At 54.4% G+C, this 24,154-nt stretch overlaps 8 protein-coding genes and 1 non-coding gene across 9 annotated transcripts; 4 read left to right on the top strand and 5 right to left on the bottom strand.

The window, feature by feature from the left end:
* Positions 1–1,122: 1,122 nt before the first annotated feature.
* Positions 1,123–3,938, bottom strand: B0H65DRAFT_459585 (mediator of RNA polymerase II transcription subunit 1-domain-containing protein). The gene has a single exon (XM_062826468.1). The coding sequence runs from the start codon at positions 3,476–3,478 to the stop codon at positions 1,223–1,225; it is 2,256 nt and encodes a 751-aa protein (XP_062685254.1). The 5' UTR covers positions 3,479–3,938; the 3' UTR covers positions 1,123–1,222.
* A 1,047-nt stretch (positions 3,939–4,985) lies between these two features.
* Positions 4,986–6,400, top strand: B0H65DRAFT_140743 (uncharacterized protein). Its single transcript, XM_062820930.1, has 3 exons — positions 4,986–5,094; positions 5,187–5,453; positions 5,525–6,400. The coding sequence occupies exons 2-3, from the start codon at positions 5,213–5,215 to the stop codon at positions 6,160–6,162; spliced, it is 879 nt and encodes a 292-aa protein (XP_062685253.1). The 5' UTR covers positions 4,986–5,094; positions 5,187–5,212; the 3' UTR covers positions 6,163–6,400.
* A 375-nt stretch (positions 6,401–6,775) lies between these two features.
* Positions 6,776–7,912, bottom strand: B0H65DRAFT_546943 (uncharacterized protein; the record flags this gene model as incomplete). The annotated part of the gene is made up of 2 exons (XM_062829476.1): positions 6,776–7,543; positions 7,607–7,912. 2 exons carry the CDS (start codon positions 7,910–7,912, stop codon positions 6,776–6,778), a joined length of 1,074 nt encoding a protein of 357 aa, XP_062685252.1.
* An 872-nt stretch (positions 7,913–8,784) lies between these two features.
* Positions 8,785–10,643, top strand: B0H65DRAFT_419561 (major facilitator superfamily domain-containing protein; the record flags this gene model as incomplete). The annotated part of the gene is made up of 2 exons (XM_062824221.1): positions 8,785–9,028; positions 9,082–10,643. 2 exons carry the CDS (start codon positions 8,785–8,787, stop codon positions 10,641–10,643), a joined length of 1,806 nt encoding a protein of 601 aa, XP_062685251.1.
* A 169-nt stretch (positions 10,644–10,812) lies between these two features.
* B0H65DRAFT_489865 (MRC1-like domain-containing protein) lies at positions 10,813–15,700 on the bottom strand. The gene is made up of 2 exons (XM_062827724.1): positions 12,218–15,700; positions 10,813–12,166 (listed from the first exon to the last, which is right to left on the bottom strand). The coding sequence occupies exons 1-2, from the start codon at positions 15,463–15,465 to the stop codon at positions 11,050–11,052; spliced, it is 4,365 nt and encodes a 1,454-aa protein (XP_062685250.1). The 5' UTR covers positions 15,466–15,700; the 3' UTR covers positions 10,813–11,049.
* Positions 15,701–16,083: 383 nt separating this feature from the next.
* Positions 16,084–17,844, bottom strand: B0H65DRAFT_140700 (transcriptional regulator of RNA polII, SAGA, subunit-domain-containing protein). The gene is made up of 4 exons (XM_062820929.1): positions 17,490–17,844; positions 17,137–17,426; positions 16,970–17,078; positions 16,084–16,914 (listed from the first exon to the last, which is right to left on the bottom strand). Exons 1-4 carry the CDS (start codon positions 17,716–17,718, stop codon positions 16,169–16,171), a joined length of 1,374 nt encoding a protein of 457 aa, XP_062685249.1. The 5' UTR covers positions 17,719–17,844; the 3' UTR covers positions 16,084–16,168.
* A 746-nt stretch (positions 17,845–18,590) lies between these two features.
* Positions 18,591–21,996, top strand: B0H65DRAFT_489859 (Spc98 family-domain-containing protein). Its single transcript, XM_062827723.1, has 2 exons — positions 18,591–18,968; positions 19,039–21,996. The coding sequence occupies exons 1-2, from the start codon at positions 18,820–18,822 to the stop codon at positions 21,827–21,829; spliced, it is 2,940 nt and encodes a 979-aa protein (XP_062685248.1). The 5' UTR covers positions 18,591–18,819; the 3' UTR covers positions 21,830–21,996.
* Positions 21,997–22,195: 199 nt separating this feature from the next.
* On the top strand, positions 22,196–22,284 carry B0H65DRAFT_t113. The gene has a single exon. It is a non-coding gene; the product is annotated as a tRNA-Phe (tRNA).
* A 337-nt stretch (positions 22,285–22,621) lies between these two features.
* On the bottom strand, positions 22,622–23,803 carry B0H65DRAFT_420732 (uncharacterized protein; the record flags this gene model as incomplete). Its single annotated transcript, XM_062824300.1, has 2 exons — positions 22,622–22,999; positions 23,066–23,803. The coding sequence occupies 2 exons, from the start codon at positions 23,801–23,803 to the stop codon at positions 22,622–22,624; spliced, it is 1,116 nt and encodes a 371-aa protein (XP_062685247.1).
* Between the last annotated feature and the right edge of the window lie 351 nt (positions 23,804–24,154).

Here is a 24,154-nt window from a genome sequence, read left to right as displayed (position 1 = left end):
TGGAATACTATGGTGATATGGCGAGTTCAGGATGAAACAGGCGCGACTGGTACAAAAAGAGACTGCAAGCTAACGCCATTCCTTGTTTCAACTACTGCACATGGAAAAAGAGAGGCCATGGCCGCATGGGCCAGCTGGACGAACGACAAACACCATGCTGTCAATGGCGAAAAAGCGGCTCGAGTGAAAACCAGGTACGATTCACGCGGACTGACAGGCTGGACGGTAAGAAGAAGGAGAATTCACTTCGGTCTCAAAAATAAGAACCACCCATTATAGTACGCGCCAGAGACGCCGCCAACCAACTACCAACAAACAGATATGACCTAACATGATACAACTCTCGCGGCTAAGGGTATCGCCATGAATCAGGGTCCGATGATCTCTTCCCTAAGTTATGCCCAAAATGACTGCGGCCAAGATTGACCGGTCATCTGAATTCCATCAGTCCCTCAAGCCCGGCGGTTACTTTGCCTCAAGGGTGTTTTGATCCCGGATCACCAGACCAATCCAAAATCTCCATCGGTAGGACGACCATCCAACAGTGCATCAAATCAGTTGAAGTCGTAGTTGAAGTTGGGGCTCCAAGAGCAAATCTTCATGGCCGAACTTATTCCAATATGCGCATGAGTGTTTAGATCAATTCAGGGCGTAGTCGCTCTGGTCAGATATGAGCACGCTTCATGATCAGCTGAGTGGCCCTCGTTGTCTACAGATATGGGCTCCAGGAACCTTAACATTTGTGGGCGTCTACGGAGCGGAAGATGCAAGCCTAGCAGAAGAATAACAATAGTCTCTTTTCATTGTTGTCGGCCACTGAGAAAGAACTTCTTTCAATTTTTTCCCTAGCCTGTATGAGTCCCTCGGCTCCAAGTATAGCCGATTGTCTCGATCCGAATGCTCAAGTATCCCCATCTCGATGGAGGCGTAGACCCGGCAACGTGCGAGCAGCAACACGCAAGGTATAAATCATTTATGACTCCTCCTACGCCTAGGCGACAAAAGCGACAACCACCCTCGTACCTCCCCACAGGATCAGGAGGATCAGGATCAGAATCCTCTTACTCTCTCAGAACCTGGACCGCTTCGCACCTCCCTCCCTTTTTCCCTCCTCCTCCTCCACTTTCCTCTTCCTTTCCAACCCCCTCTCCCTCCCCCTCTCCATCCCCATCTCCCATCATTTCCATCTCCATCTCCTCACCCCCCTCGCCCCTTGGACACCCTAAGCCCACCTAGTCCTAACAAACTCAACCCACTTCCCAATATCCTCCACCGTCTCCAACATCTTGCCCAGATCCTCCACCCGCCTCTCCCTTCCATTCGGCGCCACACTGTTCCGCTCGTCGAGCACGTTCTGCGATTCCACATGTACTTGCCCGTTCTCGCGGATCTCGAGCACGACAATGGCGGTTTCCGAAGAGCGGAAGGGGAAGGCGATTTGTAGCCGCGGAGCGTGGACCATGGTTAGGTTGATGTCTATTTTGATTGCTTCTGGGTCTGGTCCAGAGGGTCCAGAGGTGATGGTGTGGTTGTTGGGGCCGCCGGTGGGCGGGGCTTGGGTGTTGAAGTGGGAAATGGGTTGGGAGTGGGCGGCTTGGGAGGGGAGAAGCTGTTGGGAGGCGCCGTCGATGGACATGGGGACGGTGCCACTGAGGTTGTGGCTGTGGTTGGGTTGGGAGACGGGGTCGATGGACATGGAGGTGGAGATGTCCATTGGTGTTGGGGCATCGTCACTAGGAGATTTGATGGTGGCGGGGGAGAGGCTCATGAAACGGTCGAATTCGTCGCGGTTGGTGGTGGTCTTTTTGGAGAGGGAGTCTAGGTGGATGATGGTCTGGGGAGGAGCCCGTTTGGGACCGGAGTCTTCTTTAAAGCTGTTTTCTAGTAGGGTGGAGAGGAAGGCGTATTGCCTGAGGTAGGGCAGCATGGCGATGAGGTGCTGCGGGTGTGAGAAGGAGGCCTCGGTTAAGGTCTTGCCGTATACTGGTTTGTAGATGTAGAGTGAGTTGGCGTGTTTCCTCGACTTCCAAGCTGGTGAGCCTGGTAACTGGTACTTGATGTCCTTGGTGTAGTGGATTTCTCGTGGTTCAGTCGGGTCGTAGTAGCCGCCGGGTGCTATGGGGAACACGAGGTTATCGAAGGACTTTGACGCATCCATGGCTGGTATTCCAATGCCCATACTCCGGAACTGTTCCCATAGACCATAAGAGATATGGATAGGAGGATCGAAAGTGGCGCTGAAAGTGACCGAGGGCAGACGCGGGCCCAGGAGAGAATCCCCAGCCTTTTCAGGATCTGGTGGAACGAGTGTATCTTCGGGCTCGAGCCAGTCAACCATAGGACCCGTTTGTAGATCTCCAGGAATATGAGGCCTCTCAACATTCTCGGAGATCCAATGGTGAGAAGCCCGAACCGGATGGACGTTCACATCGAGACTCATGTTGATGGGGGCACATCCGACAAGGATTCCCCAGATCTTTTCGTGCTTCTCAACATGGGCGGCCATCTCTGGGTTTGCTGGGGGCTGAAGATGCTTGTTCTTCCAGTAGTCAATTCTCATGCCTACTTTGCCCCTGGCGTTCATCGCAGGAGTTCCGCTGCGTGTACAGAGGACGATGTTGCGAAGATACTCATCACTCCGTCCAGCAAGGGACGCATCCTCACGAATCTTTTGTAGCTCCCACTGATGCAACCGGCTCAGGCTGTCAAAGACCCCGGCAATAGCCTCGTACAGGTTAAGTACCGAGGCAATGCTCAGCTTATCCAAGATGGCCAGACGCTCAAAGTTGACAGAAAACTTGTCGAGTTGCTTGGTCAATGGACTTTGGCCGGGCTGAAGCTTGAGGTTCTCCAGAAGGATCTTTCCTGCATCTTCGGCGTGCTTGTTGACACTATCCGAAGACTCGGGAAAAGCCAAAGCAAGTGACTGAACGATGTTGTCTGTGAAGCCTATGAGAAGCTCGAGGGCTGAACCAGCTATGATAAGGGTTCGCTTCGACTCTCCGGCGATATGCTCATCCCACATGCAGTCGAGTTCTAGCTTTTGGGCCAGTCTCTCAAGGCCGGCCTCACTGACGTAACCGCGGTTTCGGCTGAGGATGGAGATGACTTCATCTAGTCGTTTGGCCTTTTCATCCTCGGTGTTCCTCCCAACTTGAAGGCCAGCCAGACCACCCAGGCTCTTAAAATCCAGGTCAGACAGCTGCAAGTTGCTAAATGCAGCGGCAGCAGAGGGACTATCAAAGCTGACAGCGCTGGTGCTGGTAGGATGATTTAGCAGGGCAGCAGCCGAAATGGCCGGGGACTTCTTGAATGCCTGCGGCGAAAGACGGGAACCGTGAGGGGATAAAGCAGCATGGGCCATGGAAAAGGGAGTTGACACAGGAGGGGTGGCTGCTGCTCCTTGTTGTGTCTGTGAGGGCGTCCTGCTGCTCCCCTGCTGGGAAAGAGTATGCTTCATGGGGGTTGGCGTGGTCATCTTGCCGTTTGTTTATATGAATGAGCCTTTGCCGTCCCGGGCAAGACTTGGACGGTCGGTCTCTAATATCTCGCTGCCTCCTCTGAATATGCAGTCGTAGGCGCTCTCTCAGTCGGTATTGAAATGTGTCGATAGCTGACCGAGCTTAAAACATGTTTCTTTGCCGTTGTCGAAAGTGGGAATGAAAGCTTAAAGTCCCTCGAAAGTTGACAGACAGCGGCCAATTAACTGAGACCAAAACCTGGGAAAGTGAATGGAGGGTCAGTCTTCCGAGTTCTCTCTGCTGCTCGTGATCCCAAATAATGATAGTTTTGATTGATATGGGCCTGCCCAAACGACCCCTTCCAATGGATCAATATGATGATTAAACGCGTGTTGAATGGCTGTTTCACCAAACAAATTATGTGGAAGTGTGAAGGAGAGGGAGCAAAGCAGGAACGAAGACGGGAAGCCGAGTTGAAGTCGGCGATTTGTTCGGTTGGTGTTGAAGTGAAGGGCGTGCACGGACCCCTGGCTGCCTTACATCACTGACGGTGCCCGTGTACTGGTAGGCGCCTAACCCACTGTAACCGCCTCTGGCTTCAGCGGTCCTTCACTGACTTTGGCACCTGCAATCCCAGGGTGGGTGGGGCCACGGCAGCTCCCACCGGCAGGCATGAGGTCAGCTCCTGCAATGCGCAACAGCAAGTGGAAAGTGCCCCTCGACAATCAACATCCAATGTCAACAAGACAAAACCTCCCAGCAACAAACATCTTCCTCTTCCTCTTCTTCTCAACCATCATCTCCCGTTCTCGCGCACGATTTTCCACGGCCAGTATACGTCTCGATTAGCAAAAAAATAGCTGAAGTAGCCGAGTTCAGTACCAACGCGCGCTAGCTATCAACATCACCATCGCATAAACGCCATCGACCATCGAACAAGCCGCTCCTATCTTTTATCCCGGCCACGACACCGGTCACGGACTCTTCGTTACGTCTACATACCTCGCGGCATCCATTACTCTACCGTCACAATAGTGCTGGGACGCTCTACGAGTCGCCCCCGATCGGGCTCAGACAGGGACAACGAAGGTCCGGACAAAGACACACGCGCATCCCCAGATTCGCGACAGTTACTGGAAACCACGACAGGGAAAACAGCCCAGTTAGCAAGTAGGGTTCCTCTGGACCCTTCACCGAACACAAGCTCTCCGTTTATCCACGGCTCTGCCTTGAATCCAGAGCCTCAACGCCGGCCACGAGAAGGCTCACAAAAGGAGGATCACGACCCTGATCGAGCCCCTTCTTCCAGCACACCATCCGGTCAACGTAGACAGATTCTGGAGCCGCCAAGTCTTGAATGGATCCGTGGACAGACGCGAACGAGTGCATCTAAGGACTAGAAACCTGATTCTGCTGCGACTTCGGATCCTTTGTCGAGTTCAGATCCTTCGCCAACACCTCCCAATTCGCCGAGGCCCCGTTCCGCAAGCGTAGTTCGATCTCCGGGCACACCTCGTGCGTCTGCAACACCTCGCCTTGACCTAGTTCGAGAGATCAGTGGCGATAACGTTGCTCAGACCTTGGAAGCTGCCAGTGCGTATGCTGAGTTTGTCGAGGACGTAAAGGATCCAAAGTCTGTAAGCCGACCTTGTGAACCCAGGTCACCTCTCCCTACTCCGCGCGAACTTCCAATATCATCGAAAGGCCGACAAAGAGAAAAATCAGAAGCAACAGACGAAGAAGAAGAGGACATGAACGGCATGCACGCTGGTAATATGCCCGCCGCCATGGTTGGCCTCCCCACACCGGCAGGGCACCAAGCCGAGCTAAATTACATCTACGGCCTGGTCGAGGAGTTGAGTCGACAACTTGCGCAGAACCAACGCGCCCTAGAGGAGGTAGTCTCAGGCGTTGGTAAAGTGCGTGGGCGGGCAAGGTCACAATCTCTCACCAATGACGAACTGCTCAATGCCGCAGGGGAAGAACTCAAGAGTATGCTCGCCCGTCCTCTCATATAATATGATCATAGCTGCAAGCCTGCTAACTCGTTTGGGGAATTTCAGACCAAGATGAAAACATAGACCAACTAGTGTCCATTCTCACCGAGGCCCTTGAAAAGGCCAAGTTCTCCCGGGACGCCAACGCCGCCCTTCTTTCACAGTACTCACAAGTCATGTACACCATGCTCAAGAAGTTTCACGAGTACAAGGCTAAACATGTCCAAGATGTGGCAGCCTGGCACCACTCATACCGCGCCCAACTAGCCGAGGCGCGCGCCGAGAATTGTCGACTCCGCGAGCAGATTTGGGAAATGCAGGCGCATGCCGGCAAGGCCAACGAGCTTGTGCGCAAGTTCCGCGCCGAGTACGACAAGGACGAAAAGCGATGGGAGCGTACGGTGGATGCCAAGGCCATGAGGCAGGAGCTACGGTTCTGGAAGAGGATGGCGATGCCGGAGCTGCCGGATGACGATGAGTTCTGGAGTGATGACGACGATATCATTGATAGAGCTGAGAAGGAGAGGCAGAAGGAACTGCAGAAGTTGGATGCTGAGCAGCAGGCACAGGCTGCTCAGGCTGTTGCGGAGGAGGCGGCTGCGAAAGAGGCTGCTGAAAGTAGTGGTTTGGGAGAGATGAGTGGGAGTAATGGTTCTGGCGTGACGGGCGTACCGCCGGAGGTACCACAGCCGCCAGTTTCCTGATCGTACGGCTTGAGCCCGTAAACTTGGTCATCTGTTTTTCGTGTTCAGCGGCGTTATCGGGGGATACTTCTGCATATAGTATCTATGAGTGGGAAAGTGTGTATACAATCAGCTCGTAAGCGACTAATACAAGCGCAATCACAATACCCTTGAAGTGTAACTGGTGGAGTCCTAGATGCTTCAGGTTTAATAGACCACGTGGAAGGAAGAGACAAGGCGTTTGGTTTGATCTATGTCCTAAGAAGCTCTCACGAAGAAGCTTTCGCGGGTGTAGTTTTGGCTGTTTATAACGTTGCGCTAGCCAGCATCAATGACAAGCACTATACAAGGGCTGACTCCCACGTGTATGGCTGTTCGCAACTACTGTGTACATATTGAAATTCTTTCACGTCTCTTCATGTAGTGCTTAGTGCAGGGTTGAATAACATGTCTGTACTTTTCTTCGGTATACTCAGATGAGAAGTTCTTCACTTTCCCAGGTTGACTCAAATCACAAAAGCCACTCCAGACCCAAACTCCCCTTTTTGTTTGATCACTTTTACATCCCCAGACCTCAAGCCCATTCTTTTAACTCGCAAAACCCCTTTCCTTCCAGTACTTATGCGTAACACATCTACTGCCACTCAACGCTCCAAGTCTTCTCCCCGCTCCTAAACGGCACAATCTCCACCTTATCCGTCTTCAAACTCTCCTCCACCACCGCCCCATCCCTCTTGACCAAAATCTTCTTCTCCGCCGACTCAACCTCATAAAACCTGCGCCCAAACTCGCTAAAGAAGCCCGCAAGCACCTCCTCCGTCACTGCTTCCTCCCTAATATCCCCCCTCGCAATCCCCTCTTCCAGCGCAGTCAACACATACCCCAGCGCATACGGCTGCGTAAACACACCCGCCGCCGTGTTCCCCTTGCCCTTCTTGCTCGAGATATCATGCGGCGCCGAATCCGTTCCCAGGAAAAACTTCCCCTCGCTCGTTACCAAAGCCTGCAGCAGCGCCCGGCGGTCCTCGGGCGACTTGGCGCTCGGCTTGCAGTAGTGGTGCACGTTGGCGGACCAGTCGTCTACGAGCAAACTCAAATGGTGGGCGGTGATGGTGGCGACCACGTTGGGGCCGCAGGCGCGCACGGCGGCGACCGCGTCCGCGCTGGTGCAGTGCTCGAGGACGATCTTGAGATTGGGGTATTTGGAGTGGAGAGAGGTGAGGGTGGGTAGGAATTTGGATTCGGCGTTCATTACTGTGATGTTTTCCGAGGGGGAAGAGGGCATTTCGCCGTGTAGGTTCAGGACGAGACCTTCGGCTTCCATGGTGGAGAGGACGGCGTGGAAGGGGTCGAAGGAGACGACGCCCCATTGGGAGTTGGTGGTGGCGCCGCGGGGGTAGGCCTTGAAACGAGATGTGAGTGATATGATAAGAATGAGGAAGGGGGGGGGAGGAGGAGGACGAACCTTGACACCGGCAATACCGGCCTTCTTGGCCTTGCGGATCTCATCGGGGGTGATGCTCTCGTGAAGGTAGAGGGACATGAGGTAGTTGACCTCGGGGTCGTAAGCCTGGAGGGCCTTCTTGTACTCGAGAGCCTCATCGACGGTGACGACGGGGCGAGGAGCCAAGTTGGGCATGACGAAGACGGTGTCGATGCCGGCCTTGCGGATGGTCGGGGTGACCAGCTCGGCGATGGGGCCGGGGGCGTTGCGCAGGTGGACGTGCATGTCCGCCGCGGCGGGGAGGAGGTAGGAGTCCTTGAGGGCCATTGTGTCTGGGAGTCTGGTGGTGGTGGTGTTGGAGGAGGGGAGTGGTCTGAGTGGTTTGTGTGAGTGAGAGAGAATGTCAAGTGAAGGTATTCACTGATATAAAAACAGTCACTGACCTACAACACCAAGTGGATTGTATCGAGTAATGATCGACTAATCGAGGTGGAACTCGAAACTCTTGTCAGAGACATGCCATTCCCGTCGACGTCTCGGGACAGTGGGGCATTTCGTGATGGAGTCTCCGGGCCGGTCGACGGAGCTTGATGCCAAGACTGGGGAAAGGTTTCCAGAAATTGTAGATCGGGGTTAGGGTTGGTAGCCGTTAAATCTGAGACCTGCATCCGGCATCTCTTTTCCGCTCTAGTGCAACGATCAACGACTTTACACGACATGATGCTCAACATTCAACAATGTCTTCTTTTATCATGTTTTGTTTCACAGACTCAGGCGTCACCTAAACTGACCCATCGTGCTGGCACCCAAAGCCCCACTGACAGCGCATCTCTTTCAGCCTTCAGGTACAAAACAAACCTCGGCAATCTGGCACTCTGGATACGAAAGGCGTTTGAAAGCGATTAATAATGTACTTCTCTCTTAATCCCCGTCACCCCCGGTTACTACCAATCAGACAACCTTGATGACGTTGGACTTTTCAGATAATGGAAATATAAACTTCACCGTTACTTCATCTTCAAAAGAAACAGGTGGTAGGATGAACCTTTGTTTTGGAAATCCTGTGACCTCTTCCTCTCTTCACCACTCATCTGCTTGCCCAATGAGCTCCAAAAGGTGACTATCCTCATCATTACTATATCTGGTAAGAGTTGATACGACAACCACAACTCAACATCGGATCAACATAGGTCACCGTCATGGCCTTCGAAACAGACGGCCTCCGTCGTCACAACGGCCACATCGATGAGAACGATGTGAGCTCATCGCCAACCCTCACAGCCTCAGCAGCTGAGACTACACCCCTCCTCAACTCTGAGACAGCCAGCTCATACACCATCGGCAATGAGCCACCACCATCACCACCTCAGGATGAGAAGCCCATTGGATTTGCTCGGGGGCTTTCCATTGCGCTGAGCATGTGGGCTCTCATCTTCCTTCAGGGTAAGCATCTTCATATGTCGTATAATACGAGACATGTACTAACATCACCAAAGCAAGCAACATGTCCGGCATCTCTACCATCCAATCCACCATCGCCACCGAGCTCGACGCCTACGACCAAGCCATGTGGTTCACCGGCGCCTACCTCATCACCTCTTCCTCCGTGGCGCCCCTCATCGGCCGACTATCGACCATCTTCTCACCCGGCCTCATGATCCTGGTCTCCTCCTTTTTCTTCTCCATCGGCGCCCTCGTCACCTCCCAAGCCCGAACCCTTTCCGTCTTCATGTTTGGCCGCGTCCTCGTCGGCATCGGCGGCGGCGGCATCATGACCCTGGCCCTAATCCTCGTCATCCAACTGACCAGCAAGCGGCGCCGCGGCGTCTGGATCGGCCTGACCAACGCGGGCTTCACAATCGGCATGTCCACCGGCGCCGTCGTCTTCGGTGCCTTGCTCCCCGTCATCGGCTGGCGCGCTCTCTTCTGGGCGCAAGCGCCCTTCGGTCTCCTCGGCGGTCTAGGCGTCTACGCCAGCATCCCCTCCTTCGTCATGTCCACCGGCCAACCTTTGTCTGCAGGAGACGCAGAGAAAACCAACCTCCAAAAACTGAAAGGGATCGACTACGCCGGCGCCGTCACGCTCACCACCACCATCGTCCTCCTGCTTTACTCCCTCTCCGGCCGCACGGGAATCCACTACGTCCCGCTCTTTTCGTCCTTCCTCACTTTCGCTCTTTTTTTGCTGATCGAATCCCGCTACGCCACCGACCCCATCATCCCGCTCCGCATTCTCCGCTCCCGCGGCATTTTATTGTCTTGCCTCTCGCAGCTGGGCTTCATGTCCGCGCGCTGGACCGTGCTCTTCTACGCGCCCATCTTCGCCCTCGCCGTGCGCGGCGCCTCGCCCGCCCTAGCGGGCTCTATTCTCATCCCCACCAACCTCGGTTTCGGAACAGGCGGCTTGCTGGTAGGTTGGCTGCACATGACGCACGTGGACCATACGAGCAAAGGGTATTGGTTTCCTTCTTTGTTGTCCATGAGTATCTTCGGTCTCGCGATCCTGGCGATGGGGTGGGTGGCCAACGCGGCGATGCACATCAGTTGGTACGTGGGCGTGATTTTCGTCAACGGACTGGCGACGGGCGCGGCGGTGAATTATACCATGGCGCATTTGCTGCATTTGAGTCATGTCCGGGAGCACTTTATTGTTACGGGGCTGTTGGCAACCTTCCGTGGGTTCGCGGGCTCTTTTGGGACGGCGATTGGTGGTGGGATTTTCGGGAGGGAGCTGAGGGCTTCGTTGTATAGGGGCTTTGAGAGCATAGGCGAGGGGGGGATGTTGCCGAGAGAGAGGATAGAGAAGTTGGTTACCGTGTTGGTGGGCAGTCCCGCAAGAGTCCATGAGCCGTCGTTCTTGACGGTGGCGGAGAGGGTGGTGGCTGTTAGGGGATATGAGAATGCGTTGAGGACGCTTTATCAGAGTGCGGCGGTGTTGTGTGTGGTTGTGTTGTTGGTGCAGGCGGGGACGGGGTGGACGGCGGGAGGAGTGAGTCCGGAGGAGGAGAGGGAGATTGAGGAGGCGATTGCGGAACATGATGGGAGGATGGAGGCTTGAACTTGTGCTGCCGGGACTGGCAGCGAGCATCTGGTCTCTGAGTACTGTCCATCTTGCTTTTGGATCTTTATGAAGATTTGGATAGAAAGGGCAGCAACCTAAAAGCTGTATTTATCTAGAGGATAGAAGTCATGACTTTGACATTGTATGAATACTTTCAACAACTTGATCGTGGTCAAAATATTTTCTTTCCGTCGTAGACATAACACTTTTAGTAGTCCTAACGGCTATCCTCCCAAGCCAAGAAATCGTAACCATAAATATAACCATGAAGCGCCGATATGCCCAATATTCATCCATCAATCCCTGAAACCGTTCTTCATGTGGTATAAGAAAACCCCTTATTCAACATGGTATGTATGTACGTATACTCCAACAATGACAACCTTTTCCTTGCCTCAAGAAACTATTCAAACTCCCCCTTCCCAAAAACCCCCCTAACACTCTCCCCCCTCCCCTCCACCCCCCTCCACTTCCTCGCCTCCCTCCTCTTCTCCGCCTCCGCCACCTTGGCCCTCCGCTCATTCTCTCTCGCAAAGTAATTGATACCAGACATCTTACCCGCCGTCCGTTTGATCTTGACATCCTCGCCAAACCCACTCGCACCAGCCGCTTTGCTGTTGGTATAGGGGTTGGTCGTCGTAGAGACTGATACCGATGGAGTACCTGTAGTGGTAGATGAAGAAGAGGCAGAGGCGGAAAGAGCAGATGAGTTGGTTGTTGCCCGACGGAGCAAGGCGGGGACTTTGAATGCTGATGATGAGGAGAGGGAGGAGGAGGGGGCGGCGAAGGCGAGTTTGGATTGGTTTGAGGTGGAAGAGGTGGAGGTGGAGGAGGAGTTGCGCTTGAGGGAGATGCGGTCTACGATGGCTACTGAGCCAGTGCGGCGGGGGTTGTTTGTGGTGGTGGTGGAAGTTGGCTTGGAGGATGACTGGTTTCGGGCGGGCTCCTTGCCGGGAGTGGCGGGGATGCTGTCTTCCTCTTCTTCTTCGTCGTCGGAACCGAGGACCGTGGCGGGGATGACGGAGGAGGTGTGTGGTTCGTCTAGGAGGTTGGATAAGCTCTCGCGGATTTCACCCAGGTTAGCCGGCTTGCGACCGGTCTTTGTCCGGCGGGGGTTCGTGGATGTTGTCGTCTGCGGCTGGGTAGCTGGGATGGTCTTGTCTTTACTAGAGGACTGAGATTCTTGTGTCTCAGGGATGACGGAGGATGGCTTGTCCGCAGGGCCAAAGAGGAAGTCCATCTCATCGTCGCTGCCGCGATCCTCAATGGACTTAAGGAACGCTTTCGTCTTCGGGTTCTCGGCGACCTTGCTGATGCGCTCATCAGCCAGAAGAGCCCGCTGCATCTTGGCGAACTGTCGCCTCTTCATCCGGCGACGGGCCTCGCCGCCGTCGTCCTCGTCTGAAAGGTCGTCCCATTCGCCACCTTCGCCGCGGGCGCGCTTGCGCCGGAGCATTCCCGTGGTGATATCATGGAAAAGCTTCTCGACTTGCTTCTCGTTCGAGGCACGTTCACGGTCGCTGTCCTTTTGTTAGCTTGACTCCCACCTCACGAATATTGGGGCAACTTACGCATAGAAAGCAGCCAACTTCCTCTCATCGCCCTCCCCAGCCTTCGTCTCATCATCAATCATCTCCTTCACCAACTCCTCATCCTCCTCATCACTACTACCCTCCCCATCTATGCCTCCCAACCCCGCATACTCATCTTCAGACTCTTCAGCCTGCTCCTCCACCATCTCCCTCGCCTTACTCTTCTTCTTTGCCTCTTTTCTCTTCTTCTCCCTCTCAGCAGCTCTCTTCATCTTTTCAAAAGCCGACTTGGCCTTCTCAGCCTCACGGTCATCGTCACCCGCATCTCCCATCTCCTGATCACCGTCTTCTTCTTCCTCATCCAAAGTCGATGTATTAAACAATGCAGACCCAGTGATCACATCCCCCCTTCTCCTTAACCTCCCCAAAGGCCTCTTCCCTGACGGACTGAGACTATTCTTCCCACTACCAGCACTTCCACCAGGCGTCGAGGTCGAGGTAGTCGTAGCCGCACTACTATTCCCGCCCTGGCCACTAACCAGTACAGTCTCAACCGTCGAATGCGGCGGCAGCGGCGCATCAACAAACCTCTGCTTCAACGGGGTATAATTCTTATACCCCTGATCCTGCGTCGGCTCAATCAGCTCCGACCCTTGCGTCATGTTAAACGCCGTTTGGTTCAGCAAGCTATCGAAGCCATGCATTTGCGACTCGGACTGGGAGAAGCCGAGCTGGACACCTTGGGTTTCTAATGCCGCCTGAGACTCCTTGTCTTTGGCGGCCTGGCGAGTAGTGAGGGAGGGTTGGCTGTCGAGGATCATATCCTCTTCTGGCTGCTGCTGGCCCGCGGTTTGGGAGAAGTTGGAGTCGGGGATGTCGGTGAGATCGATGTCGAAGGTTGGACGGGGTTGAGAGGGTGAGCTGCCGCCGAATTGGGAGGGAGAGCCGGGTTGACTGTCATCCATGGTTCCGGCGAAGATTTGGGTGAGGCCGAGACCGGCCGGACCGGCGACCGGGACGGGGAGGCCGGGGATGAAGTTCTTTCGAGCGGAGCGTAGGACAGAGGTGGGAACGCTGGGAGAGCCAGAGTGCAAGGCTGATGTCGGGGATTTTGGGAAACGCTGCTTTGGTCGAGGAGTTTCCTCGATGCGCTGCTTAGACGATACGACTTGCTCCTCCTCCTCCTCGTCGTCGTCAGAGAGAACAACGACCTGCTTCCGTGGCCGACGGCGGACAGTCTTGGTGCTAGGCAGCTCATCCTCGTCCTCATCCAGCTTGTCAGCGTTTTCTTCCCCAGACTCATCAGCGCTCTCATCAGCGCTCTCATCAAAGAGAGCACCGGCAGGATCAGCCTCAGCCATATCCTCATCCTCATCCCCCCCTTCGCCCTCCTCTTCCTCCTCCTCACTCCCCGAAAGCTCAATAGCCTCCAGCTCTTCTTTGTCATCATCCCCCTTCCCACTCCCCACAAAACTCTCATCATCATCCTCACTATCATCCCACCCCAACGGATCCTCCTCCCCATTCTCCTTCCTCCTCCTCCTCTCCTCCCTCGCATCCTCCCTCTCCCTCTTCATAATCTCCTCCGCCTCCCTCCTCGCCCTGGCAACAATATCCTCTACCTCCTGCATCTCCTTCGCCCTCTCCTCGGCAGTCAAGACTACCACGCCCTTGGCTCTCAACATCTCTAGGTGCTCTTCGCGCTCGCGCTTGGCTTGCGCTCTGGCGCGCTGGAGAAGTGTCATCTCGAGTGCGCCGGGCGTCATGGCGGGCGGTTGGTGCTTGGAGAGATGTTGTTTGTTTTTGGGCAAGGGGGCGGCGGGGAGTTTTTCGGGGTCGTCGATGTGAGCTAGTTTGCGGAGGACTTGGAGGGGGCGGGGTTCGCGGGTTTGGTTGAGGGGGACACGGTCGAAGATGGCGTCGATTTTGGATTTGCGGGTGGGGGGTTTGACTTGTAGGTCATCATCGTCGTCGTCGAGGGAGATGGTGTTGGCTTGGATGGAGGATGGTTGGAGCGGGAATTTGACGCGGACGTTGCGTTTTACTTTCGGGAGGGACGCAGTGGTCTTGGCTTGCTCTTCGGCTTCGAAATCGGCGGCGGTCGCTTTGCCTTTGCCCTTGTCAAGCTTCTTCCTTTGGGTGAGAGCCTCGTCGAAGGTGGGCAGTTCTCCGTCCGAGTTCTCTTCTAGGAGGAGGTCGCCGGTGGACGTGGCGAGCTCTTCCACTGTTTTGTCGGGCTGCTTGTTTCCCACTGGAGGGGAGCTTGGTGGTGTCTCCTTCTCTGGTACCTTTTCCGTATCACTTGGCCTTGACGTCGCCGGCGACTCAGGCCTACTAGATTCTTTCGCTGGCTTCTCTGTAGTGGCCGCCTGGGCAGCAGCGGCACCAGCAGGTCTAAAGTTGAACCTCTCGAACAGCGTAGCCTTGGTAATCTTGTTCTTGACTTTCGGTTCGTGTGCCAATTGTAGCTCTCTTGCCATGCGTTGTGTCTCCCTGTTCATATCCTCCAGCGCCTTCTTGCTAGCCTTTCGTTGTGAAGGTCTCTTTGTAGCACCCTTTTGTGTAAGCTTTCGCCCGCCCTCGTCGTCGGATATGTTGTCGTCGTCCTCATCCACAGACATACGATCGTCAGCTGCCAATGCTGCCCGTCGTTCGGCCTTTTTTCGTTCTTCTTCAGCTTCTCTGGCCTCGCGCTCTTTGCGCTTCTTCTCCACAAGTGCCTGGAAACGAGGGTTCTTCTGGAGGTTGCTGATGCTGGGGAACTCTTCATCGTCGCTTGCTAAGCCATCTTCAGGACGGTCTGCTGGTTTCGCAGGCGACACAAAAAGCCCGGGGGAGTCGGGCGCTTGGGCTGCTTGTTTCTCGGGAGAGACAAAGAGGCCGGGGGAGGCAGCGGTCGGTTCATCTCGTGGCTTGGGTTCGGGTGTCGCGGTGCGCTTTCGCTGTCGTTGCTGTAGCTTTCTCGGGCGGGTCGTTACAATCTCGTCGTCGTCTTCGTCGTCTTCGTCTTGGACGGGGTTCTTGGTCATAGGAGGATTCGCTGGTCGCTTCGGGGTATCATCTCTCATCTCGGCGTCAGATTCGGACTCGGATTCGGGAGCTGGGTTGCTCTTTGACTGCATTCCGGCAGCAAATCTGCCTCTTGGTCGCAGGATTTCCTCGTCCGCATCGTCAGAGCTATCAGACATGTTGACATCAGACTGATCAGCGTTGAAGACTGGCGAGGTGGGTGTTGTGCTACGCGATCTGGAAGCGCGTCCTGGCGAAGGCGAGGCCGAAGCAGCCATTGTGGCCGCTGATTTGGAGATTTCCGTAAAGCTCTTAAAGTTGGTTCTTCTGCATCACGGTCTCTTCCAGAAATAGCCGCAAGGATCTCGATAGCGAGGGAGGAAGAAATAGTATATTGTGGTGTAAGTGCTAGAGTTACTGTAAATCGAAAGCGGCTGTCCACTATCTTTTAGTGATAAAGTGGGTTAATGGTTGTGATATGGTGGGGAAAACGCGTCAAATGGCGGCTCATGGCGCGTCGTGCAGATCGTGTTCAGCGCGCTAAAGTGCTTCCCTGCAGGGTTACGGCAGGGTTCACAAAGGAATTAAATTGCCAAGCATGGACCAAAGTAAACATTTGGCGCCTCTTATTCATTTACCCCTGAATGCATATTTACATCAGCAACCGCCCGTACCCTTTAGAATCCATCGAGAGAGACGCGCTGAAAAGACAAAGATGATTTTGGGTATCGTCGGTAAAATAATACAAGCAAAGGAATAATCCACATTTCCAACTTCTCAAAGAACCAGTACTAACAAGCAAAATGCCCATGGGTCAGAGATTCAAGCAGTAACCGACCTGTGCTTTTTGGAAGGGGAAAACGCCGTCGCGGAGTATGTTGAATGCAGGGCAAAAGCTGCCCAGTAATGGTATGTAACGCCAGTCGCCCTTTGTAGAAAATGAAAACCCCCCTTGTTGAAATATTCCACCGTGCCCAAGTATTAGCCCACGGCGAGGCATGTATCCAAAACGCTGTTGAGGAAGTCCCCATCCTCGGGGTCTGCCCCTTCCCAAGGCATATCGTCATAATCGTTGTCAATATCCATAGCATCCTCATGATTGACGCCATTGGGTAAAGGTCCATCTGGCTTGCCGTTGGCCGCCATTCCACCCATCTCAACATCTCCATCAGTAGTCGGTCGTACTTCCCGCCCATCCATGTATGTGTGATCGTCCCAATTTTCGAGCTCCCCTTCCCGATAGTCGTAGATGACCGACTTGGCGACAATTGGAAAGTTTGCTAGTCCACAGTCACCCATCTCCAGCGCAATGCGGAAGTCCGCCATGCCCAAAGGTCCACGCTCACTGGCGGCTTTGGCCTCCACGGGTAACAGGCCGCTCTTATCGCGTGTTACCTCGCCTCTCTGAAAAGCCTCTTCTTCCTTCTGCAGCTTGCGCCGGTACTTGTGTGTTTGGATCCAAGCATTGCCTGCTCCGAAACCGGCGTTGCCCGAGTCTCCAGGACCGTTACTCCTCGTTCGGCTGAAAATGGAAGACATGACTTGCTTGATGAACGTTTCCGTGGCTATTGACATGAACTGGGCGGCTTCTGGCGCGTGTCCGCCCGACAGACCGGCCTCGTAGCATATGGGAAGCATTTTGGCCTCGATGTTGCTGACATCTGGGAACTCTCCGGACTCTACGGCCAGCGGCTGCGCATATCGTTTCCTGATTTCCAGGTCATAGTCTGTGAAGAGACAAGTTAGTAACATGTCATGCCTTGTGGGTAGTCGCAAACTTACTCATCCGGCTGAGACCACCTGCGGCACTTGCTGGTACCTCGGCAGTCTTGATAGACTTGGTTCTGGAATGGTCAATGAACACGCTAGAGAGCGACTCGTAGGGGTCAAACTGCATCACGAGCGGTTAGCACTCGAGTCAAAAGAAGTTGGGGTCGTGTTTCACGTACGTCGTTGTGGGCGAGGTCTTTAATACGTCTCCTGTCCCTGCTGGGAAGTTGCATGACCTCTCCCTTCAACCGCCTTTCTGCAGCATCACCGGACACTGGCTTGTTCGACGTGTTGGCTGAGGGCTTATCGTTTGCGCTGACCCAAGGCGCAAGGCCCTGGTCAGGCATTTCTCGAGTGACATTTCCGTATATAGCAGCTATGAGCTGGTTGTGAAGGTGCTCCTTGGAACCATCGGGAGAAGCCAATATTGGGTCGATGCGCGCACTGAGCTCGGCTTGGTTGAGGCGACCTACAAAAGGATATCTGTTAGTCTCGGGGCACGGAGGGCAGTAGGTCTGAGGAGTAGACAAACCAAGCAGAAAGTTGCTAACGGCTTCTTTGTAGATGGTCCATTGTTCCAGACCAATATGTGCCCTAAGGGCGGTATATATAGGTTCGAGGTCAATGCGGGCCGGTATTAGTTGGCTTGTCTTTGGCTTTTGTAATGGAGGAACGGAAACATTTATGGATTTTGTAGCTAGAATAGGAGTCGAGAGGTTGACGGATGGCCGACTGAGGGCCGCGGGATTTATGTCGACCATGTTGATAGATAGAGCTGGTCACAGAGTGGCTGTGGATGTGTCGGTTTGGAGATGCCGTCGAGGTCGAAGATCCGACCCGGAACCGGAACCGGAACCGGAAGACGAGGGCGGACCGGGACCTCGGCGGAGGAGAAGGATGACTCCTGGCGCTCGCCAGAAAGAACCTCGTTGGGTCAGACCACTTCTCCAAGCAGCAGTGAAGTCAAAACAGATAACGGCTTCCTTGGTGCCAAGCAAGAACTCTTTGGTGTGTCTAGTACTGGGAGGTAGAGTTGCCGTCTCGGTATGGGCGCTTTAAGAGGAAATTGGTGGTTGCGGATATGATGCCCCTGCGTATGGCGTCAGACCCAGTCGCGTCACAATTGCGACGCGGGATTAAGATCATCTGGGCCCGAAACCGTCGGCTAGTGTTATGCGATCGCGAATCCGGGCTCAAACTGATGGTTTGAGCATCCTGTCGTCGGGAAATGGATGGTGTACAGGGTGACAAAGGTTGGTCGTTGGACGGTTGGAAGTCTGAATCGAAACGGGAGTTCGCTTCTTTGGTGGTCAAGTCACTTTCCGGTTGTCGTTGGATTTTGCGGAAGAGGGCTGAAGAGAGCGCTGAAACATGCCCTGACGGACGTCCTCTGCCGCTAAAATATGGGCGCTACATGCAACTATGGAGGCGTTGTTGGGGTAATTGTGTCTTCCTGTTAATATGTACCTCAACTCTCACCTATATTTCTTCTGGTCACAGGTACCTTGCTATCTTCGATCTTGACACAGCCGGCGGCCACTCCCGTCCGGTCAAGTTGGGGTGCTGCCTGCCGCCCTACAGGGCACCTGTTCAGGGAGCTGGGAGCACTGGAAGGAGCATCTCCAAGTCCACAGCTGGATGATCAGAAGAGTTCACCAAGACAACCACCTAACAAGATCAACACCATCAGCATTTGTCGCGTCTTGTAGCGCGTCCTCTCCCCGGCCGGCAACACAACAAACCCACCTGCGCTACCACTTTACATCATTTGCTTTACGAAATCCGAGCAAGCAAGGGAAAGCTGAAGGGAGAGAGGGAAGATGTGATGGGCATACAACTAGACAACCTCAGACAATGCAACAATGGCTAGCCAACACCGAGCCCAAAAGATCTCCAGTGCCATCGACAGCCTTATAGCCCACCTGATCCCCGAAAACCCCTACGAAGACGACCATACCGCCGAGCTTCGACACGACGATTATGCGTCAGCCGTCAAGGCCCTTCTCGAACAGTAGGATTGCTCCAGCAACGGCAGGCTTAACAAAACAAACATTGCTAACTCTGCGTTTCTCCCCAACCAGACCCTCCTCGCCAAGCTACGATGCGGACGTTAACAATGCCTCAGACTTGATCAAGAGGAAGTTGATCCAGGGAAATCCGACCCAGGCACTGCGCTTCTCTCATCTCTATACCCGACTACTATCCCTCCCGGTTCTCAACCAGAAATGGGCGATCCTCTACTTTCTATACCAGCTCTCGGACTCGCCAGATCCCAATGAGCCCCTTCCTTTGAGTCCGCTTCCGCAACAGCAGCCCCATTTCGACCCTCAGTTTCAGCCTCAGATCCAGGCGCAAACACCTCCGCCGCAACTTCTAAGACCTCCCCAACAGGCAGCTTGGCCTGCCGAACCCAGGATCCCGGCATATGAAGAGGTTCAGGATGAGGAGGTGATGGAGGATGCCCCTTCTCCAGAGGGATCTCACAATGTTCCGCCAGAAAGGCCAAGACATGGTAGAGACCAAGGTCATACGCCTGCCCAGAGTCACCAGGCTGGTCCTGCTTCAAGAGACGAGAGGGATGTGGCACACGACCCTTCGGAGCCGGCCTTGTTAAGGGACCTGCCTTTTACCCTGCAGGGCCTCTCGTCGGCAACTCTCCCTTTTCTCAACGACACAACGTTGAAGCTACCACCAACACTCCCTATTCCTATCATCTCTCTTCTCAACACACTGGCCGAGCCTTCGCTTCTCTACAGAGGACTGAACGAGTTTACCAAAACGCCGGCAAACGGCTTACTGGGCCAGAGTCTAAGGGCTGCGATTAGCAAGGAGCTTCGATCATATCTGACCCTGGTGGCCACTCTGGAGACCCAAATTCGCCGTGCTCTCTCTGAGCTCGATGAGACCGCTCCCCGTGGTGGCATTGGAAAGACCGGTGTGACACTTAAGCGATGTGTGGTATGGACCCGTGAGGCAACCATGGGCCTGCGCCTCATGTCTCTGATTGCGGAGGAGAGCAAGAATAAGCATGGTGGGCAGTTGATCACTCTGATTCACAGCTTCTCGTCTTCGCATGGCGACCCTGTTGTGGCTGCTTTCGCTGAACGGTTGCTTGTTGACGTGACTCGCCCATTCTACGATATCCTACGCCGCTGGATTTATGACGGAGAGCTCCTCGATCCCCATATGGAGTTCTTTGTCCGGGAACAGAACCCCCACGACGAGGAGAGGAAAGACGCCAAAGCTAAGGGCCAAATGAGTGTCTGGAACTCCAAGTATGAGATCGTTGAGGACATGGTTCCGAGCATTATCACGTCCGACTTTTCTAAAAAGGTTTTCCTCATCGGAAAGTCCCTTAACTTTATCCGCCACAGCTGCGGCGATCACAAATGGGTCGAAGACTACAGTAAAAAAGCCTCCAGGGAGCTCAAGTATGGCGACACGGCTACCCTGGAAGCCTGGATTGATGAGGCACATAGGGAGACAATGAGCCACCTTATGCACCTCCTGAGCGATCAGTTCCGCGTCTTCGATCATCTAGAGGCGCTAAAGCGGTACATTCTGCTGGGCCAGGGCGATTTCATTGCTCTGCTGATGGAGTCGCTAGCTCCTAACCTAGATCGGCCAGCGGGTGCTCAGTATCGGCATACTCTTACTGCGCAGCTTGAGCATGCCATCCGAGGCTCAAACGCTCAATATGATGACCCAGAAATTACCAATCGCCTGGATGCCCGCATGCTTCAGCTCAGCCATGGCGATATCGGCTGGGACTGCTTCACGCTCGAGTACAAGATTGACGCACCCGTTGACGTCGTTGTCACCGAGTGGGGCAACCGACAGTACCTCAAGGTCTTCAACTTCCTTTGGCGTATCAAGCGTGTCGAGTTTGCCCTGGCCTCTACCTGGCGCAAGTGCATGACCGGCGCCCGCGGCGTTCTCCAGACATCAGACGAGAAGGTGCTCCAGACCTGGAAGAGCACCCGGGGTGTTCTCGCCGAGATGGTACATTTCGTCGGCCAACTACAGTACTACATCCTCTTCGAGGTCATTGAAAGTAGTTGGACCGAACTCCAGAAGAACATTCACAAGGAGAACTGCACGCTCGACGACCTAATAACCGCCCACACCAAATACCTTACCTCTATCACACACAAGGGTCTCCTAGGGGCCAAACGACGACAGTACCCGCAGACAGGCGATCCCGCCGCCGCACCTTCCACGACCGACGAAGAACGCAACTCCTACATGGTCCAACTCAGCGAGCTCCTCCGGACAATGCTCGCCTACAGAGACAGCGTAGACGGCCTCTACAGCTGGTCCGTCTCCGACTTTACGAGACGTCAGGAGAAGGAGACAGCCGGGCTCATCTACTCACACCGCGGCGGCGGCGGCGCCCGAACCACGCAGCGAGACCGAGCAGATTCCCAAGCTGCGTCCATGGCTGACTCGATGGACCTCGATCCTCCATACGACTATAACAACGACTCCTCAGCCACCGGCGGCGGCGGTGACGCGGGAGCCGTTAAGAGCGAGTTCCCGGCGTTGCAGGACCGGTTGAAGCAATTGGGCGCCAACTTTAAGACGAGGCTGCAGATCCTCCTGGGAGATCTGGCGTATCAGCCGGATGTGGATATGCGGTTTTTGGGGGTTTCGATGAATTTCAATGATGTGTATCAGCCTGTGAGGAGGAAGACGAAGAGCTCGTCGAGTGCTGCTGTTCCGAGCGGTGGGGCTACCTCTGTAGCTTCGGGGGCATCGTCGGGATCGGGGGGCGCTCTTCAGGGGCAAGCTCAGGCTGCGGGGGGGAGTGGTGGGCAAGTAGGAGGAGGAGGGACGACGAATTTTCGTGGGACAGATACCTCGAAGGCCTAGGCAGCATGCGGATCATCTGACGGGAGCGATTTGAGTAGGGGACCGAGATATTTGTACCGGAGCCGGTAGGGACAGTTTGAGTCGATAGGTGTACCACTAGTTGTAGGATGGATGGGGAGTGGCGGGAGGAATGAAAGTCGGACTTAATACGAACATCGGAAGAATGAATGGATGACAGTTTGTGGATCAATCTATCGTGGCCGAGCATTAACCTACTAACATGAAAGTCATATCCAGCCAAAGCCCCAAAGCGTATTTGGCAGCATCATGGACACCGTTGATGGCTTCAATCAACATTGAGGAGGCAAAAACCCGTAAGTCTAGGTGGTTACTTATGTGGAACCAAAAGGCTACTCCAACATCAATGCGGGTTTAGCTCAGTTGGGAGAGCGTCAGACTGAAGTCCACTTCACTCATAAATCTGAAGGTCGTGTGTTCGATCCACACAAACCGCAACGCAATCTCTTTTTGCATTTTTTCCCATTTGTACCTTTTCTTTTTAGCTGATACTGCAACGGAACATGTTGATTTTCGGGTAACACTTCTTTCTCTGTGGCTGACTGGAAATCTTGAACGAATGCTTCAAGCACCAAAACTTGCTTTTTCATACCAAAGTCACAGACTAGAAAGGACTTGTTATATACCCAACCCTCGTGCATTTTTCCCCCTTAGGCGCTTACTGCTATCACATAAGGAGTCATGCCAGCCCCGTTTCCGTTCTATCAGCTCTTTCTTATCTTTAGTCCCTCACACGTTCCCTGTCCAGTTAGTTCTCCCTCCTCTCCCATATCATCACCACCCCTCCCTCCCCAACCCCCTCTCAATCTCCCCAAAAACCTCCGTCCCCTTTAACAACAACCCGCTCGCTAAACCGACCACGTCCGCGCCCGCCTTCCTCATCCTCCTATACCCTGCCGCATCCAGCACCCCTCCGACGCCAATAACCTGCACCCGATGCCCCAGCTTTTCTTGTCTCTGATCCAACATTTTTCTGAGAGTCTTCACATTCCCCAGCGCCAACGGATGCAACGGCGCCCCTGCTAGTCCGCCCGTGCCCAACTCACTTGGCAACGCCGCTCCTTCTCCATCGTCTTCTGTGAAGGCAAGACAGGAACCGAGGGTGTTGGTAGCGGTGATGAAACTAATTGGACATTCCAGCTCCTCCTCCTCCTCCTCTTTTCTTACTTTCATCGCTCCCTCTTCCTCCTCACCCCCATCATCATCAAGAAGCTCAACCTCAAGTGCTGCTTCTCCCTTCTTCTCCCTCCTCACCGCCGAAGCCTCCTCCAAAGCCTCCATCAACCCCAGGAACTGCGTCTCGTACGTATACGGCGGCGTCTTCAGTCCCACGGGAATCCTCGGTGAACCTTCAGCCTTGGCGGCTTTGATAGCGTCGGCGAGTTGGTCGAGGTATTGAGTCAATGCCTCGCGGGAGTAGGCGGGCGGAGGGTGGTGCGGGATGTTAGGGCAGGAGAGGTTGATTTCCATTGCCAACAGCAGCGGGACTTTCTGCTGCTCTTTCCGAGAAATGACAAGGAGTTCTGACTGGAGACGGGCGATCTGGATGTAGCATTGGGCTACGTCGGAAGAGGAGCCGGTTACGGAGATGATGATTGTTTTGCTACGGCCGCCGGGGGGAGGAGGATGGGAAGTGGCGATGGTCTTTATGAACTCGAGGTAGGTTTGTAGAGGTAAAGGACTGTAGCCGAGGGAGTTGAGGGTGGCGTTTTGGGTTGGAGTGGTCTGGGAATGGGAAGGGTTGGTGGATGAGGAGACGGCGTGCGAAGAGGAGTCGTAGAAGACGTAGAGGTTTTTGGAGTCATCGTGCGGGAAGCCGGAGATGAGTGAGGTGCGGGTGGTGATGGCGCCGGTGGATGGGCAGTTCCAGAGGGGGAGGAGGTCCTCGAGGGTGGTGGCCGCGGGGCAGGGGGTGTTGATGAGGGGTGGGTTGATGTTGAGTTTTGGGATTGTCATTTTGGCGGCTGGCTTGGTTAATCGTTTCTTTACTCTGTGAAGTGTTGAGGTGCTTGTCGTGAAGGGTTGGCTAAGCGATATACATATATATGAGTGTGAAGCTGTCAAGATATGAGGACCTTGGATCGTTCGTCCGATCGAGTCAACCGCACCCCGTTTCATACCCAGCGGGGTTAGACAGCTTTTGATAAGATAACAAGAGACGGGAGAACCCCGCTTGGGGTACTTATAGGTAGCTGAAACTCATTGTCATGCCGAAGGTAACGAGCTCAACAGCTGGCCGAAGTCTGAGAACGCTTCCTTCAAGAACCTTTTAGAGAGAGAGGGGGGGGGCAACATATGAACAGATCT

Source organism: Neurospora tetraspora (genome assembly GCF_033439725.1).
Source record: "Neurospora tetraspora strain CBS 560.94 chromosome Unknown B0H65scaffold_2, whole genome shotgun sequence".
NCBI classification, from domain to species: domain Eukaryota; kingdom Fungi; phylum Ascomycota; class Sordariomycetes; order Sordariales; family Sordariaceae; genus Neurospora; species Neurospora tetraspora.
This window is presented reverse-complemented; position numbering and strand designations above follow the sequence as displayed.